The 15,594-nt window shown below is 42.8% G+C and overlaps 1 protein-coding gene across 1 annotated transcript; it reads right to left on the reverse strand.

The window, feature by feature from the left end:
* Positions 1 to 293: 293 nt before the first annotated feature.
* LOC110471813 (G protein-activated inward rectifier potassium channel 1) lies at positions 294 to 13,476 on the reverse strand. The gene is made up of 3 exons (XM_021532824.3): positions 12,625 to 13,476; positions 5,121 to 5,337; positions 294 to 2,389 (listed from the first exon to the last, which is right to left on the reverse strand). The coding sequence occupies exons 1-3, from the start codon at positions 13,273 to 13,275 to the stop codon at positions 1,818 to 1,820; spliced, it is 1,440 nt and encodes a 479-aa protein (XP_021388499.1). The 5' UTR covers positions 13,276 to 13,476; the 3' UTR covers positions 294 to 1,817.
* Between the last annotated feature and the right edge of the window lie 2,118 nt (positions 13,477 to 15,594).

Raw genomic sequence — 15,594 nt, forward strand, 5'->3', positions numbered from 1 at the left:
GCTCCCATCCCCCTCCCAGGCTTCCCTAGCCCCCTATTTTTACTCACCCCTAAAAGAAGGCACAAAAATGAGTGAAACTGCCCTGAGCAGCACCTTGTTGATCTAATAATCCAATCTAATAATGCCATTTACATCTGTACATGCCCCAGCCCCACAAAGGGAGGGAAGGCCCCAAGCAGGTGAAGCCCACCAAGTTCCTGCCTCACAGCAGAGGGGGAGTGTGCCCAAGGATGGGGCCTCATCTTCTGGAGCTGCTCATCTGCCAACACACACATGCACATTTGAGTAAAGAATGCTTGAGACCCAAGGTGGATGTAATTTTATTTTATACTGATTTTGGCAGTTCTGGAGAGTAGGGAGAGTCATCATCCTTTAAGACTTCATGCTGTCATCTAAGTACTCCATACAAATACAGTTCATAAATGAAAAATACAGATTTTACCACGTATATATTGTTGAAATTCATGTTGAGAACAGGTAAACAACAATAAGCAGCACATCTTATCCCTGCATAAAATAGCATTTTCCAGTTTCACACAGCAGACAGATCAAAAGCAAGAAATAGTGAGTTCTGCAAGCCAAGCTACTCCTAGCTTGGATATATCACTTTACCATCAAGAAATGCATTGCCAAACAATATGGCCACTGCCCTTTTAAATCTGACTGAATTTTGTCCACATAACAAGACCAGAAATTGATCCTTCTATTGGAGAGTGCTCTGGTGATAAGCACCCTGTATGCTGAGCTGCTGAACACTGTTTACAAAAGAGCAGGGTGTGTTTATAATTACTACCAACCAGGAAAGAAAAAGCCTCTCTCACAGACAGAGGTGGATTGAGCTGAATAGCAATAAATATCAAATCTACAAAATTACCGAGAATCATATATAAATGGAGATGGCAAATGTAACAAAATGAAAATCAGCAACATCAAAGACTACCATTAATTAGTAAAACTCTGAGATGTGTAATGACTGAGCAGTATTTAGCTCTTTGCTTTTATTTATTTACTTACAATGTCTCCAAACTAAAATGTCATTTAGTTGCAGTATAAAACATGCCAAGAAGCTGAGCTACTGATCTCAAGTTTCCTGTTTCCTTCACAGTGAGTGGTGATATGGCCATTAAGATTCAGCATGTGATCCATCAAATCAAATGCTGAGGTCTAATTTTGGACAGGATAAAATTCCTCATGTTTACAAGAGCTCATGTGGGTCAAATGACCTAAATGATAATTGCACACTGCTTCCTCTGCTTGAATGTCCATGGATGAGACACTGGGAGCACAGAGGGAGCATGCCATGGTCACTGGGAAAGAAGGATGGACCAGGAAAGCCTCTTTCCAAAGAGACAGCTGGACTAGGACTGAGCAGTGTCACATATTCCTCTTGTGTTCTGCTGTTCTGCCCATCAGGAGCAGTCCAGGACCTGAGCTGCACAAAACCAGGTTTCAGCTGCTGTTACACCCTTCTTGCTTCTATCTGTGTGACTAAGGATCTGATCCTTGCTTTGTGGAAAGCATCTGCATACATGGAAGACAGGGTAGATTTGCAATGAACACGCTGATAAGCATCATCAGGGCAAGAATCTCTTTGGCATGACAGGGTAACCTTACTGCCCCTCAAAGTCCTGTTATTCTATCCAAACTGGATCTGTACAGAACAATTATACAAAAAGGATCATTCTTCCTGAAAGCAGCAAAGCCAAGTTGTGACTTTACTGTGAAACAACTCTTCGAGAGCAGCAGTCTCAAATGCAGTTTATCAGCAACAACTTCTGTTTCTCCAGCTCTTAAAAGAAGCAATCAGAGTTCATTTTTCAAAGTTTGGCAGGAAAATTTTCTTCCAATTTCTCCTCTAGAGTGCCCATACCTGGAAAATCCTTCTGTAACTCCAGCTCACTGGTAGACTGAGTCAGAGCCTTGGCATTTATTTTCAAGGCTTTCAGCTGCATCCTGCTATCACTGTCTTCACCATCCAAGATGGGACTTATTTCTTGAATTTTCAAGAGATCTCCAGTACTGAAAGTCTTCTCTGTGTTACTGGAACTCATTCTCAGGGCTCTTGGTGCAAGGCCTTCCTTCCTTGAGCTGATCTTCTGAAGTTTAGCAGGGAGCTTGTTCTTCTCTCCTGTAACATCAGCACAGTCAAGTGGACAAACCTGTTCTCTTCTGGTTTTCTTATCAAAAGGACTATTCAAAAGAGATGACTGGGACAGGTTTTCTTCTTGCTCTTTAACACTGTAAGGGGGAGTGGGGACTTCAAAGGTGGCATGAAACTGAGAATAATCGACACGGAAAAAGCCATCTTCCAGAGACATGACTGGGAGGAACCTGTGACCCCACAGGACTTCATCTTCTGTGTATGAGGTCCTGGCTTGGCACGTCATTCCTGTGCAAATGGACAAGAGCATTCCAACGTGAGACAGCAGACTGGCACACAGGACCAAAAGTACAGGACAAGGCTGACAGATAAAAATCAATAGCAGCCAGCAAGCCAACGATTTTATAGGTTATAAAATGGGGCACTTGTTCCTAGACAATCTTCTGACAAGCAATGGCATGCCTCTAATTGACTGACTAGATTGTTATGCAATTATTGCAGACTTGCAACCAAGCCACAGCAAAATGTAAAATTAAAACAATATTAGCTTGTGTGCTGGTTTCAGCTGGGACAGAATTCATTTTCTTCCTTGTGTCTAGTATTGGAAGCAATTAGGTCATCCCAAAGTTTCCCTTTGCCAGGCTGAACAATCCCAATTCAGACTCAAGAGAGTAATACTGTTTCTTGGGAGAAAGAACTATTGCTTGCCAGAGGCTTACAGTGCGGGAAATGAATGTATAGAAAATTCTCGAAGTAAGTTTCAAGGGTGGCCTTACAAAAAAAGACTAGATACTTTGGAGAAATAGAACTGTGAAAGATGCATTGTAGTAAGACCCACAAGGGATAATTTTAAATGATTGGCTTTAAGGCATTTACAGCATGGGGTGGCAAAAGCTGATAGGCCAAGAAACACTTACAGTGTATTGTAATTAGGAAATAATTGGCTTCTGATTGTGATGGTGTGAATTATAACATCTGTATTGTCTCACCCTTCTCATTAGACTGAAAATGGAATAAAAGCTTTTAGAACACCTCTCAGTTGCCCCATCTCTGGGTCAGAAAAGGGCTTAATCCAACATTACAGAACCCTTTGGCAAGGATGAGGTGTTGGGGAGACAATGCCAAATAAAAAACATAATCTTGCTGTAGGGTGTGTTACATTTTCTCCAAACAGTATGTCAAGACAAAAGCTGTGCAGAGACACTGAAGCTCTTCCATGTTCAGATACAGGTGGTATTATAAACTCACTGAAGATTTTATTCCACTTAGTGCAATATACATCATTGGTAGTATTTATGTGTGTGAACTCACAGCTAAAATGTATTCTAATCAAGCTGGCAAATCTGTTACCATGGCATCACAATAATTTATACCAATAATCCAGGTGAGCAAAACTTTAAGGCTTCCTGTCATGGCAGTCTCCAGAGGCAAAATTAGCATTCAGTAAGCCCAAACTGATTTGCTCTCTGGTTACTGCCACATGGGTTCTCAAGTGTAAAATGTCTCCCTTTACCTATCCAGACAGGTAATTGCATTAAGGGAGGTTATGAATGCATACTTATCTAAAATAAATGGTTCAGTTGCAGGTAAGATGAAGCCTCTGCAGGGATCTAGAGATGCCACAGTCAGTGTGAAAGAGCATTCTGCCCCAGCGGATTGTGTATTTGTGTGGAGAGCAGTCAGACAGATGACTGCACACAGCTGCACCAAAGGGACAAGGCAGGAATGAGGCAGCTGCTAATCTTGTGGAAAGGACAAGACAGCTCTCTGATTAATTAAGTTTAACAAATCAGAAGAAGAAGGAAGATCAGAACACTGATGACCATACTGAACGATTTAGACTTTACAGTACTCAGGGATCATTGATGAAGAGCTCCTTATATAACTGGAACCCCTTTTTCATGGGATTCATAAAAGAATTGAGTCTTCAGAACAAAAGGCCACAAAATCAGCTGGCATCTGGACAACACCATACTCAAATTTTAAAAAGAAACAAAACTCTTCTCATTTGTCAATAACTACATATGCCTACCATGTCTGTGACTAGGTCTGTATTTGTGCTGTAAAACTGGATTTCTTACTCTGAATTCAATTCAGTGCAAGCTAGGCTCAAAGGGATTTTGCAGCACTGGCAACTTTTAAAGTTCAGCTTTCTTTCAGAGTGGTGGTCCTTAAAACAGAAGCCTCACAAGAGTGTTGAGCTGTTCCACAAAGAGTGGCAGTCCCTTGCTGGCCACCCTGGGAATTGGCAGTGCAGAGCCTTGTAGGAAGGGGGTCTCTATTGGCTGGTGAGAGCCACAGAAGCTCTGTCAGAAACTGAGCTATTGACGATTCTGAGATTGTAAAAGTCTCTGTCTTTCAGCCTAGTTGACAAAGAAGAAGCCATAATTCATCTGTGCTGATTTCAAGGTTGTTTATTCTTTTTAACATGTTCTGCTGCCCTGCCCAGCTCTGTCCTGCAGGGCAGCGTGTGGGGCTCTGCCCTCAGTGGGATGTTACAAACATTAAATACCAGAAACTCCCTGGGCTGGATTTACAATAACGTGCCAATATCTGTTACCTCCGTTGGACAGTGTGTCCCCAGCCTGAACCAACAGAAAAATGCCAACACCACAGTGAAACATGGAGGGCATGAAGAAGGAGAAAAAGGACAGGACACACCCAATTTCCTCCATCTTGTCCCCTTTGAACCCCTAATCTAGAATCCTAAAATTTTACTTTTGCACCCGTTCCACACTTAATTATTACTTAAATCAAACACTCAGAGCTTGTAATTCATCTTGTAAGACTGAAAACTCTTTTCCATGGACAGAGATCCCAGACAGTGTCTCTGGGGGCTCTGCACAGGGGGTCCCAGACCTGCCAGGGCAGCCAGAGGGAAGCCCTGGATTCCCACAAAGCTCTGCAGCATATGGCAGGATATGCTGGAGCATCCAGCACTAGCAGCTGCCTTGCTAAAAATATCAGCACTGAAAACCAAGACTAAAAATCAGAGTATGCAGGTTATTCTAAGTCTTACCAGTGGTCTCAACGATCCCTTCGAGGATGACAACGATTTCAAATTGCTCACTCCTCAGTGATCTTTGTGAGAGAGAGAAAAAGGGGCTCTCTGAGTTAATTTCATGACAGATGGTTAATGGGGAAACTAAAAACAGCTGGTCAGCTCCAGTTCCAAATCCAACATCCAGTTCACACTGGTCCAGTGGCAGAAATTCTCCCTCCGGTGTCTGTCTGGACTAAAGATAAAAAGATTATTTAGTAATCACTCTGTGAGGCAAAACATAAAATCAATGCAATAAAGTTTAAACCTGCCTCTTCCATGACATTATCAGCTACATGTGCTAGGTCTGGGGGCTTCAAATGAACATGTAAGTAATGCTAAATACTGTAAGAATGCTATGCAAGACCAATTTTGACTTTTTTTATTATGCCAGAAAATCTCATCACCACCTACAAACTTTACTGTGACATATATGTGTATATATATATATATATATATATATATATATATATATATATATATATATATATTAAAAGATTAATAATATAATTATAATATCTAATTGATATTATATAATAATATATTTATATTTTATCTATTATCTACAATCATATATTTATTTATATTTTATTACATATTTTAATATATATTTGTTTTGACAAAAATGTCATGCACCACATACTACATGCCTTGTAATGGATGTTCAACAAGAATATCCTGTGGCAAAAGTTCCTGTTAACGAGACCAAAATCTGCAAGCTGGGCACATTTTATTCTGTTGTTTGAATTCACGTTCCATTATTTTTCTAACTTTTAAAAGTTACTAACTTTTGTTTGGCAAACACTGTGGTGTACTAACTTAGGGTGTACTAACCCTAAACACCACAGTAATTGTACAGTGCATCTGGTAAGTGGCATTTTCACAAAAGCACCTGAATTGAAACTGATGATGCTCTCATCCCTTGCATGCACCACCTACTGCACATTGACCTTAACAATAAACTTATTATTAAGCTAAGTGCCTCATTTTTCTTCCCATCATTTCATAGGTCTAATAAAAATACTGATAGTTTCCCTCTACTCCATAGGGTTCTCTCCAAATTTTCCTGGTATTCAAAGTCTAACTAAGAATCATATCATTTGGCCAGGCAGCTCCTCATGGGATTGCTTTGAAGGTCTCTGGTGGAAATTGCCCACCAAAATTAGAAGCACGGCTGATAAATAAATTTTATTTAAAATCTTTTCTGTTTATTGTTTGATTAAAAAGCATTTAACTCTTCAAAAATATGACTACTGATCATAAATAAATATTATTATAAGTTATGCTATAACAAATTAATAAAGAAATAGCTTTAGTTGTGTTGCATTTGGAAAAATTGTTCACTGAGAGCAAACCAAAGGCAGCAGGTCTGACTAGTGTTCTTTTAAGAAAGTTTCTGTCTTTAAAGAAAATCCCCAAGCAAATAGTCTATCTTTATATTGTCTCCTCTCTTCACATGGACCTTAAAAATGCTGATTTTCTAACAGCCTGGTATTTACTGGAAATTACATAACCAGCTAGGCAGCAGCTGGAGCACAGCTCCTTATTAAATACAATCCATGATTTCTTCTATGTGCTACATGTTTGTTTTCCTGCTGAGGAAGAAACATTCTTCCTGTCTAAGTAACAAAGTTCTCCCCTGCACAGGAGGACAAGAGACGATTTCCCCTTTACTGATGAAGACAGAGAAAATATCACCTGATGGTGTGTGAGAACATTTTCACAAATTATTTATGACCTGAAAGGCAAAAGTGCTATGAGATAAAAGCAATCAACACTACTGCTACACTGCAGTCGTGACAGTCTGTTATATGCAAAGGTGGAATCAGCCTACTGCAAAAACAGCTTTTCCCTTTTCCTGAGGCAGGCTGCAGAGCAACTCTGCTTTGGTTGCCTGGCTGCTGTTCTTGCAGTGGTGCACAAACTGATTGCCCAGGTATGATCATTGCTCCAAGATAACAAACCTGTACGAAGCAACATCTAAATCTCAAATTGTTCCAAAGCTATATCAAACACATCTACCTGGACAAAAACCTGCAATTTTGCACAAACTGTTGCCTGCCAGAGATCACTAGGTCAAGGGTGGCTTCATGTGGTGGAAAAGTCTCCAACCCGTGCTTCCAAAAAAAAGCTCAGTAGTCTTCTGTTGTTTGGTCTCAAGGCAGTTTATTGCAAGTTATCTGAAAGATTTTCTCCTCTGGCTGCTGTGGCTTGCTCAGAGCTCAGGCAGAGGCACACACACACCCTGACATCCTCTCTGACCCCGACTGCTTCTTCTCTCCCCGCCCAGGGCTGCTGCTGTCTTTTACATGGTACATTACGTGTTACATGTTTACAGTTTTTCCCCAATGCCTATTACCTATATTAAATGGTGCTTTTCTATCTTTTATATGGTACATTATGTGTTACATGTTTACAGTTTTTCCCCAATGTCTGTTACCTATATTAAATGGTGCTTTTCTATCTTTTACATGGTACATTACGTGTTACATGTTTACAGTTTTTCCCCAATGCCTATTACCTGTATTAAATGGTGCCTTTCTACTCTAAACCAATCTGTGAGTGCCAACATCACCAAGAACATGGAGGTGAGGAAGAAGAAAGAGGAAGGACAGGGCAGGCCCAAATCCCTCATCTTAAAACCTCTGACCCCCATGTACAAAACCAAAACCCCCCTGTACAGGTGTTAAAACCCTACTGTACAGCACTCAAAAATTCTTCCCTTTACTTTGTGACTACTTCTACTCTAATATCTAAACTTTTGTGACTTCTTGTTCTTCCTGCAAGGTTGGTAAATCATTCCACGGTTCAAACCCAAAATCACAGCTGTTTGCAGCTGCCTGCCAGGGTCTCAAATGCTTCTGACCTGGGCCTGGAACATCCAAAAATGTCTGAGGGACATATTGAGTTCCTACAGCTGCCTGACTGACTCAAGAACTGTTTGATCTACACACCATTTTTTTTGTGGAAGAGTCTTCAATCAAACCCATTCAATAGTAAACAAATCCAGTGAGGATGATTAGAGATAACAGATCTGGGAGAAAGCAGAAGGTTGTGTTTGAAGTATTCGGTATCTCACATACAGGATTGATTTATGCAGGGCATGGAGGATGTCTAAAAGAAACTTGTTTGTTGACTAAAAATAGGTTAACTTGAATGAAGAGAGCTTAATAACCCCAGTAGGTTCAGCCTCCTAGCCAGTGACCTTTGTTTTACATCTACAGGTTTGCTCAAAGGATCACAAAACAAGAAGACAGAGGGCTATAAAATGTCAGGAATAAGCCTGGAAGGAACACTCATGACTCTTCGTTTCAACCATCCACATGACACAAAGTAAATTTTGCAGATTAATACATGTTGAACAAGGGCACAATTAATTAGAAATGCCCTAGTTTGCAATTTAAATGTGGTCAAAGATGGATAATCTAAAGGTCTCAAAGAATTTCTCTAAAGGTTAATTGCTTCACAGCTAAGGAAAAAAAATTAGAAGAAAAAAAGACTCCCGTGTATTTAACTTTCTGCCACTGAATCTTTGTGTTGCTTTTTATTACAAGGCAGACTTCGACTGCATCACCACTAAGACTGTTTTAATGTCTGAACAAATGCATCATGCTCTTCAAATCTTCACTCCTATCCTTTATTCATTCTCTTTGCTCTTCTAAACTCTGTTTATGCATAAATATGCATATCTCCCTTTAACTGGAAATAATGCAGTTTTATTATCATTATTAACCCTCTGTCAGTTCACTCATTAGAGAACTCACATAATTCTGTTTTGATATCCAGGTGGACTAATTAAGTACTGGAGCAGAAAAAGTGGGACTTAAAAGATGCAGCACCATCAAGCTTAATATTGTAGCACATTGTAGAGAAACATAAATTAGAAAATGCTGAACTGGTACATGCTCATTGCTCCTCCCCCACACTCAGACTATCAGCTTGCAAGCAGTGTTATTATATTTTATATTACTGGAATAATTTGATCTTGTTAGTTTGATACCATTGTTGAAGATTGGTGTGGAGTTTTTCAGTTGTGACACTACACCTGGAGCTCCACTGTAGATAATTCCTGGGATCACTGCTACTTTTTATTTTACTTTTTATTTTTGCCCCATGCTGTAAATATGACCTGTGTGAGCTGGGGCTGTTCAGAGCAGAGAGAGAAGGTGTGGAGGGGGATCTAACAAACATTCCAGAACCGGACAGAAGGAGACAGAGCCAGGCTTTTCACTGAGGTGCCTGGCAGGAAGGAGAGACAACAGGTATAAGCTGAAACAAGAGAAGTTTGGATTGGACTGAAGAAAAACATTTTCATCATGAGGACAGTAAGCAGTGGAAAAGCTTGTCCAGCAGGACTGTGCAGTTTTGATTTTTTTCTTAAAGGTTTCCAAAACTATACTGGAAAAAGCCCAGAGTAACCTAGTCTGATCTCCTAGCTCACCATACTTTCAGCAGAAGGTTGGACCACAAATCTCCTGAAGTTCCTTCCAATCTAAACAATTCTGTAATATTAAAAAACTTTTTTTTTCCCACTTTCTGCCCGACTTACCAGCTTATTGAAATCACAATATAATGGGTCTTCTTATTTCCAATGCCTGTCACCTGCCATCTGCAAACTGTCTGGTACAATTTTGTTTGCTTTCAGCTTGCTTAAAGCTGTTAGTAAGTACAGCCTAAAGAATAGCTGCCTGCTGGTTCTAACCCAAAGCTCACTGCCCTGTGAATATCGTGCTTCATAACTGTATTTTTAAAACTATTGTTAGCACATGTTGAAAACAGGCTATGATGATTTTGCATTCCTCAACTTTCTGAATCAAAATTTCCTATACAAGCTGAAGCACTGTATAGATGACTTTGCACACCAACACTATCATGTTTATCAATTATAGATGTAGTCACATCAAGAGAAAGTACAAATATGTACTGTGATTGAGTTTTATAAAATCATAAAATCAATCCTGATTGCCATACTGGTGGCTGCTGCCTTAGGCACACTAGAAAGGTCCAGGACTCAAGGCAGAAAAATACAGTTCACTGAGACATTAAAAAGTCCAGGACCTGAAACTGCACATTTTCAGCAGCTAGTTCCAAATAGCTTTTTTCCCTATTTCTTGCCCCAGGGTTTTGCTTTTCCCAGCTTCTGTAGCACTCAATGTAAACTAGAAAGACTTGGTTTTCTGGAAGAGTTTTTGCTGAAACACACACAATTAGCCTTGTAACTGTTTTCCAAACTCTCCACAACTCAGTCCAAAAAGAGCCTCAGACTTTTGCATGGTATCACTTTGCCATGCTGCTGCACAGCCCCTGGTCACAAAGAAAAGCCAGCCCAGTGTGGCAGCACCACTGCAGTCTGCTGAATGTACCAGGGCATGTATCCCACTGTCAGGAAATGCTGTTCAGACAAATTTAGCATACAAAGGTAAATCCTCAGAGCTCCATTGGTCTCAGCAAAGCACCACATTCACTGCTGAACAGATCTCCTAGCTCAAGTACAAAAATGTGATGTGTTTGTCACATTCCTTCAGTGTGACACCAGTACAAAAGAAAATTCTGGCTACCTGATCAGGTGCAGCAGAAGTGTAGCAAGATCAGCTGTTGGCAGCACTGCAGGGAGGTACAGAGGGCAGAGCTCAAACCACAAAAAGGATCTGCTGAAGACAGCAAACAAATTCTGGCACATTCACCCTAAGTTTCCAGGACACACAAAGCTCCCTGGAAGCAGCTGATGGAAATTCAAGGGTGATGTGCACCACTGGCTCCCAGAATGGTGTGGCCAGTTCAGTGACAAGGATTTACAGGAGGACATGGGAACCAATACCACGCCTTTCAATGAGGACTTTTTCACATTCCATTTCAAATCTTCTGCTGTTCATAGCTGGTGTCTGTCAGAGGTCACAAAGCAGCTTGAAGACAACACATGGGCATAAGGATCATACAAAAAAAAATGAAATCAAGAATTGCTCACTGATTCAGTGTCTGGCCTACAAAATAGCTGTCCTAAGATACAATGGTCCTGCAGGTCCATCAAATGTCCTTCAGTTTTCTGTCCCAGTCACCTGCATACCAGCACTGTGTAGCAACAGAACTGTCAGCAGAAAGGATCTCAGGCTGTATATTCGGTGTCTTATTTCAAAAGAAAATGACTTGCCCTCTCTGTAAAATGACAATGTGACCCCACTTTTATTCCACTTTCACCTGCATATCATTTTGAATGATAGAATTAAATACTTTAGAGGAGATTTCTGGAAGATAAAGCAACAAAAACCATGGTTCAGCTGGCTTTCCAATTCCTACAAAAATTGCTCCAGTGTAACTCCTCACAGCTTGTTCCCATATATATACACACACACAACTTCTTTTTAAATCTTAGCAGATTCTCCATTTTAAGTGGTATTATGTAGCAAGAAAAATTATCAGCTCAGTCTGGCATTCAGCACAGAACACAAGGAAAACAGCCTTTCATATTTACCACTGCCCCATCACCTACTGCTTCATGCTTGTTCATGCAGATTATTAAAAAGGCCAGAGAGAATTACCAGACAGAGCACAGAACATTTTTAACAGTAAAATATGATATCTGAAAATTAATGCCATCACTTCTGACAGCTGAGGAGCTTCAGACAGAGCTCCTCACCAGTCATGCACCCCCTGACAAGTCACAGCTGCTGTGAGATGCTACATTGCTTAGTCTTTTTCAGTGCTTTTCTTCCATTCTACTCCAGTCCAATTTATCTTCTGGACCTTCATGACTGCCAAATTCTTCTGGGTTTTTTTTGTTTGTTTGTTTTGGGGTTTGTTTGGTTTTTTGTTGTTGTTTTGGTTTTTTGTGGTTTATTTGTTTTGGTTTTGGTTTGTTTTTTGGGATTTTTTGTGTTATGATCTCCTTTGAATTCCAGTTTTCTTGCATTCTGAATTCCACTAGCCATTGTCAGTGATTAATAAACAGATATTGGTGACAATCAAAGGGTGTTTCCACTAAAGCATCTATACAATCCCTCTGAAACGCTGTGAGGTCACTAGCTGGAACACTGGGATAAGGGACTGCAAGTTAAAACTCACTGAGCTTCTCCAAGAGGAAGAGGAGATCAAGGTTGATCTTTATCCTAGTTTAATACCACCACAAATCGATTCTTTATTCCCAGCCATAATCTCTAAGCAGCATACCTTAATACCCCTCCTTGGAGCTGTCCTGCATCCTGACACATCCATCCACCCTGACCGCACCGGGTTTCTGCCAGCCTCACAACCCACTGAAGTGCCCTGGGAGTCTCTGCTGGGAGTTTTCCCTACGCCTGCTTGGCTCTTTCGTGGCTCCTGCTGCGAGAGCCACACAAAGCCTCCCCCAGTCCTTCCCGGCGCCGCAGCACATCCTCACCCGCACGCCGGCTGCCCCGGGCAGGGCAGGCAGAGCTGCCGGCAGGCTCCAGCTCCTGCCCCGCACCCTGCCCGCGTCGCCAGCGCCAGCCAGGTGCACAAGCCTCACCTTGATCAGCTTGCAGCGGATCTGGGCGGACACCATGTGGCTGTTGCGGAGGTTGCCCACGCGAAACATGAGGCAGAGCTTGGCATCGCGCTGCGAGATGACGGCGGCACGGCTGAACATGAGGGTCTCCGCTCGCTTCTTGGGCTGCGACATCTTGATGAACATGCAGCCGATGAGGAACGCGTCCACAACGGAGCCCAGCAGCGACTGGAAGAGGAAGAGCACGATGCCCTCGGGGCAGCGCTCCGTGATGTAGCGGTGCCCGTAGCCGATGGTGGCCTCGGTCTCCACGAAGAAGAGGAAGGCGGAGGGGAAATTGTACACGTTGGCCACACACGGGCTGTAGGTGTCACCGTGCGCCTGGTGCAGGTCACCGCGCAGGTAGGCGATGCCCCACCACATCGAGGCCATCACCAGCCAGGCCACCGTGTAGGTCAGCAGGAAGATGAGCAGGTTCCAGCGCCACTTGAGGTCCACCAGCGTGGTGAAGAAGTCGGAGAGGTAGCGGCTGCTCTCGCCGCCCAGGTTGCCGTGCTGCACGTTGCAGCGCCCGTTCTTGTCCACGAAGCGCTGCCGCTCTCTGCGGGCGCTGCAGCGAGCGAGGCCCACGGCCTGGTACTCGTCCCCAAACTTCCTGCGCACGGCTGCCATGCCGCCGGCTGCCGGGGGCTCGGCGGGCACGCCGGGGATGCGGCGGGGCGGCAGGCTGAGCCGCCAGCCCGCAGGGCGAGCACCGCGCACCGGGATGCCCGCGGAGCCGCAGCGGCGGAGGGAGCGGAGCTGCCAGCGCTGCCCGATGGCCAGCGGGGCTGCAAAGGGCCGGAGCAGCCGCGGCCTGACAGCGGAGACGGCGGGGAGAGCCCGGCTGGGCTGGGGCGGGGAGAGCCGGGATGGGCTGGGAGAGCCGGGATAGGGCGGGGAGAGCGGGGATGGGCCGGGAAGAAAGGGGCTGGGGCGGGGAGAGAGGGGCTGGGGGAGGAGAGCGGGGCTGAGGCGGGAAGAGAGGGGCTGGGAGAGCCGGGTCCAGCGCCGGAGGTGTCTGGCCGAGCCCAGGTAAACCAAGGTAAAAAACTCAAGGTAAAAACACCCAAGTGATGCACACTACAATCACACCACCTGCCAACTGATAGCAGACTCTGTCCCTGAACTCCCGTCAGTGCCCCTTTCAGGTAACTTATACAGAGTGATGTTCTGTGGTGTAAAGCATCCTTTGGCCAGTCCATAACCTGTTCTGGCTATTCTCCCATTCAGCTTTTGTGTGCACCTCCTCACTGGCAGAGAATGAGACACAAGAAAGTCCTTGAGTTAGGATAAGCACTGCTTAGCAACAACCAAAACCATCAGTATGTTTTCAGCATTATTCTCATACTGGTTCCAAAACACAGCCCTGTGCCAGCTACTAAATTAACTCTATCCCAGCCAAAACTAGGACCCTTGGGAAAAGACCTTATCCATAACTAAAGTGGATATGTAAGAGGTAAATTCTACAGACTCCATAGCAGTATTTCAATCTGACTCAGCTGCTGCTGAAAATAGCAAATAGCCACTAGAACTCTTCTCTTCTCTTCTCTTCTCTTCTCTTCTCTTCTCTTCTCTTCTCTTCTCTTCTCTTCTCTTCTCTTCTCTTCTCTTCTCTTCTCTTCTCTTCTCTTCTCTTCTCTTCTCTTCTCTCCTCTCCTCTCCTCTCCTCTCCTCTCCTCTCCTCTCCTCTCCTCTCCTCTCCTCTCCTCTCCTCTCCTCTCCTCTCCTCTCCTCTCCTCTCCTCTCCTCTCCTCTCCTCTCCTCTCCTCTCCTCTCCTCTCCTCTCCTCTCCTCTCCTCTCCTCTCCTCTCCTCTCCTCTCCTCTCCTCTCCTCTCCTCTCCTCTCCTCTCCTCTCCTCTCCTCTCCTCTCTCCTCCTTCCCTTCCCAACATAATCATAGGTTCAGAGATTCTTATCTTCTACATTTTAGGGAGGCTTTCTTTCAGAAACTGGATTTTTTTTCACTTCATTATTTTATTAAGAGCAGACAAAATACCTAGGAAATATTTGTGTACTTTCTCCTTGCAAGGGTGGTTGTCATGAGAAAGAGCAGGCTCTGAAAGGACAACACATTCACCTACAGAATTCTATGTTTTCCATTTTTGTAAGAATATAGAGTTATTCTGCATGAGTGACAAATCACAAAAACTGTACCCCAATTTTATGAAAATGGTCCACAGTGTTACAGGACTGCATTTGCATTCAGTGATGCCATCAGAGCACAGTAGTGCAAGTTTAAATCTCTAAGTGCACAGAACTGAAAACTGATTTGTAGGTTTTACATTTAATGGGAGTTTTTTTTCTTTTCATTGTTTCTTTTTTGTTAACTTGTAAAATAGTAAGGGAAAGTTGGCACAATTTTTAAAAGTCAAAGCATACAAGAAACAGCAACTTGCTAAATTTTCTTCTGGTAACTGCAGCAGACTGGTAAAGTATTACTGGCTGTTCTTGTAATGATCAACTTCTATTTTTCTATTTCTCAGCTCACCCTGTATGCATTTAGTAATATTGCAGCCACTGTACCAGCAAAACCACCCATGGTAAAACCTTAAACCATTTGCAGTGAAGAACTTAAGTGTCAAGAAGTAGAATTGGCAACTTTAAGAAAAAATAGCAATTACTTGTGTAACCATGACTTGACTTACATATGAATTTTTACAAATTAAATGAAAAGTTATTTAACAATGATCAAAGCTGCCTGATGGCAAGTCTCTGTATGTCTTTGTCACTCTATTTTGACAAATGTAGCAGTCTTCATATACTTTTACAGACACAGCAGTGATTGATGAAGATGAAAGCAGCTCTGTAGCTTAGAAGATGGAAAATATTATTTTCTTTCACATTATTCTTTGTCCAGGTGAACCTTAGAATACTGGGAACCATTTATTCTTTGTCTTTAGTAATGACATTTATCACCATAAATGCACCACATATGAATAACTTTGGAAA

Source organism: Lonchura striata, chromosome 25, assembly GCF_046129695.1.
Source record: "Lonchura striata isolate bLonStr1 chromosome 25, bLonStr1.mat, whole genome shotgun sequence".
Lineage (NCBI taxonomy): Eukaryota > Metazoa > Chordata > Aves > Passeriformes > Estrildidae > Lonchura > Lonchura striata.

Coding starts and splice junctions, on each gene's coding strand:
- LOC110471813 (XM_021532824.3), bottom strand. CDS start 13,275: ATGGCAGCCGTGCGCAGGAAGTTTGGGGACGAGTACCAGGCCGTGGGC. Junction 5,338..12,624: donor TCCGCTGCAAGCTGATCAAG/GTGAGGCTTGTG, acceptor TTTTATCTTTAG/TCCAGACAGACACCGGAGGG. Junction 2,390..5,120: donor AGGGATCGTTGAGACCACTG/GTAAGACTTAGA, acceptor CCATTTGCACAG/GAATGACGTGCCAAGCCAGG.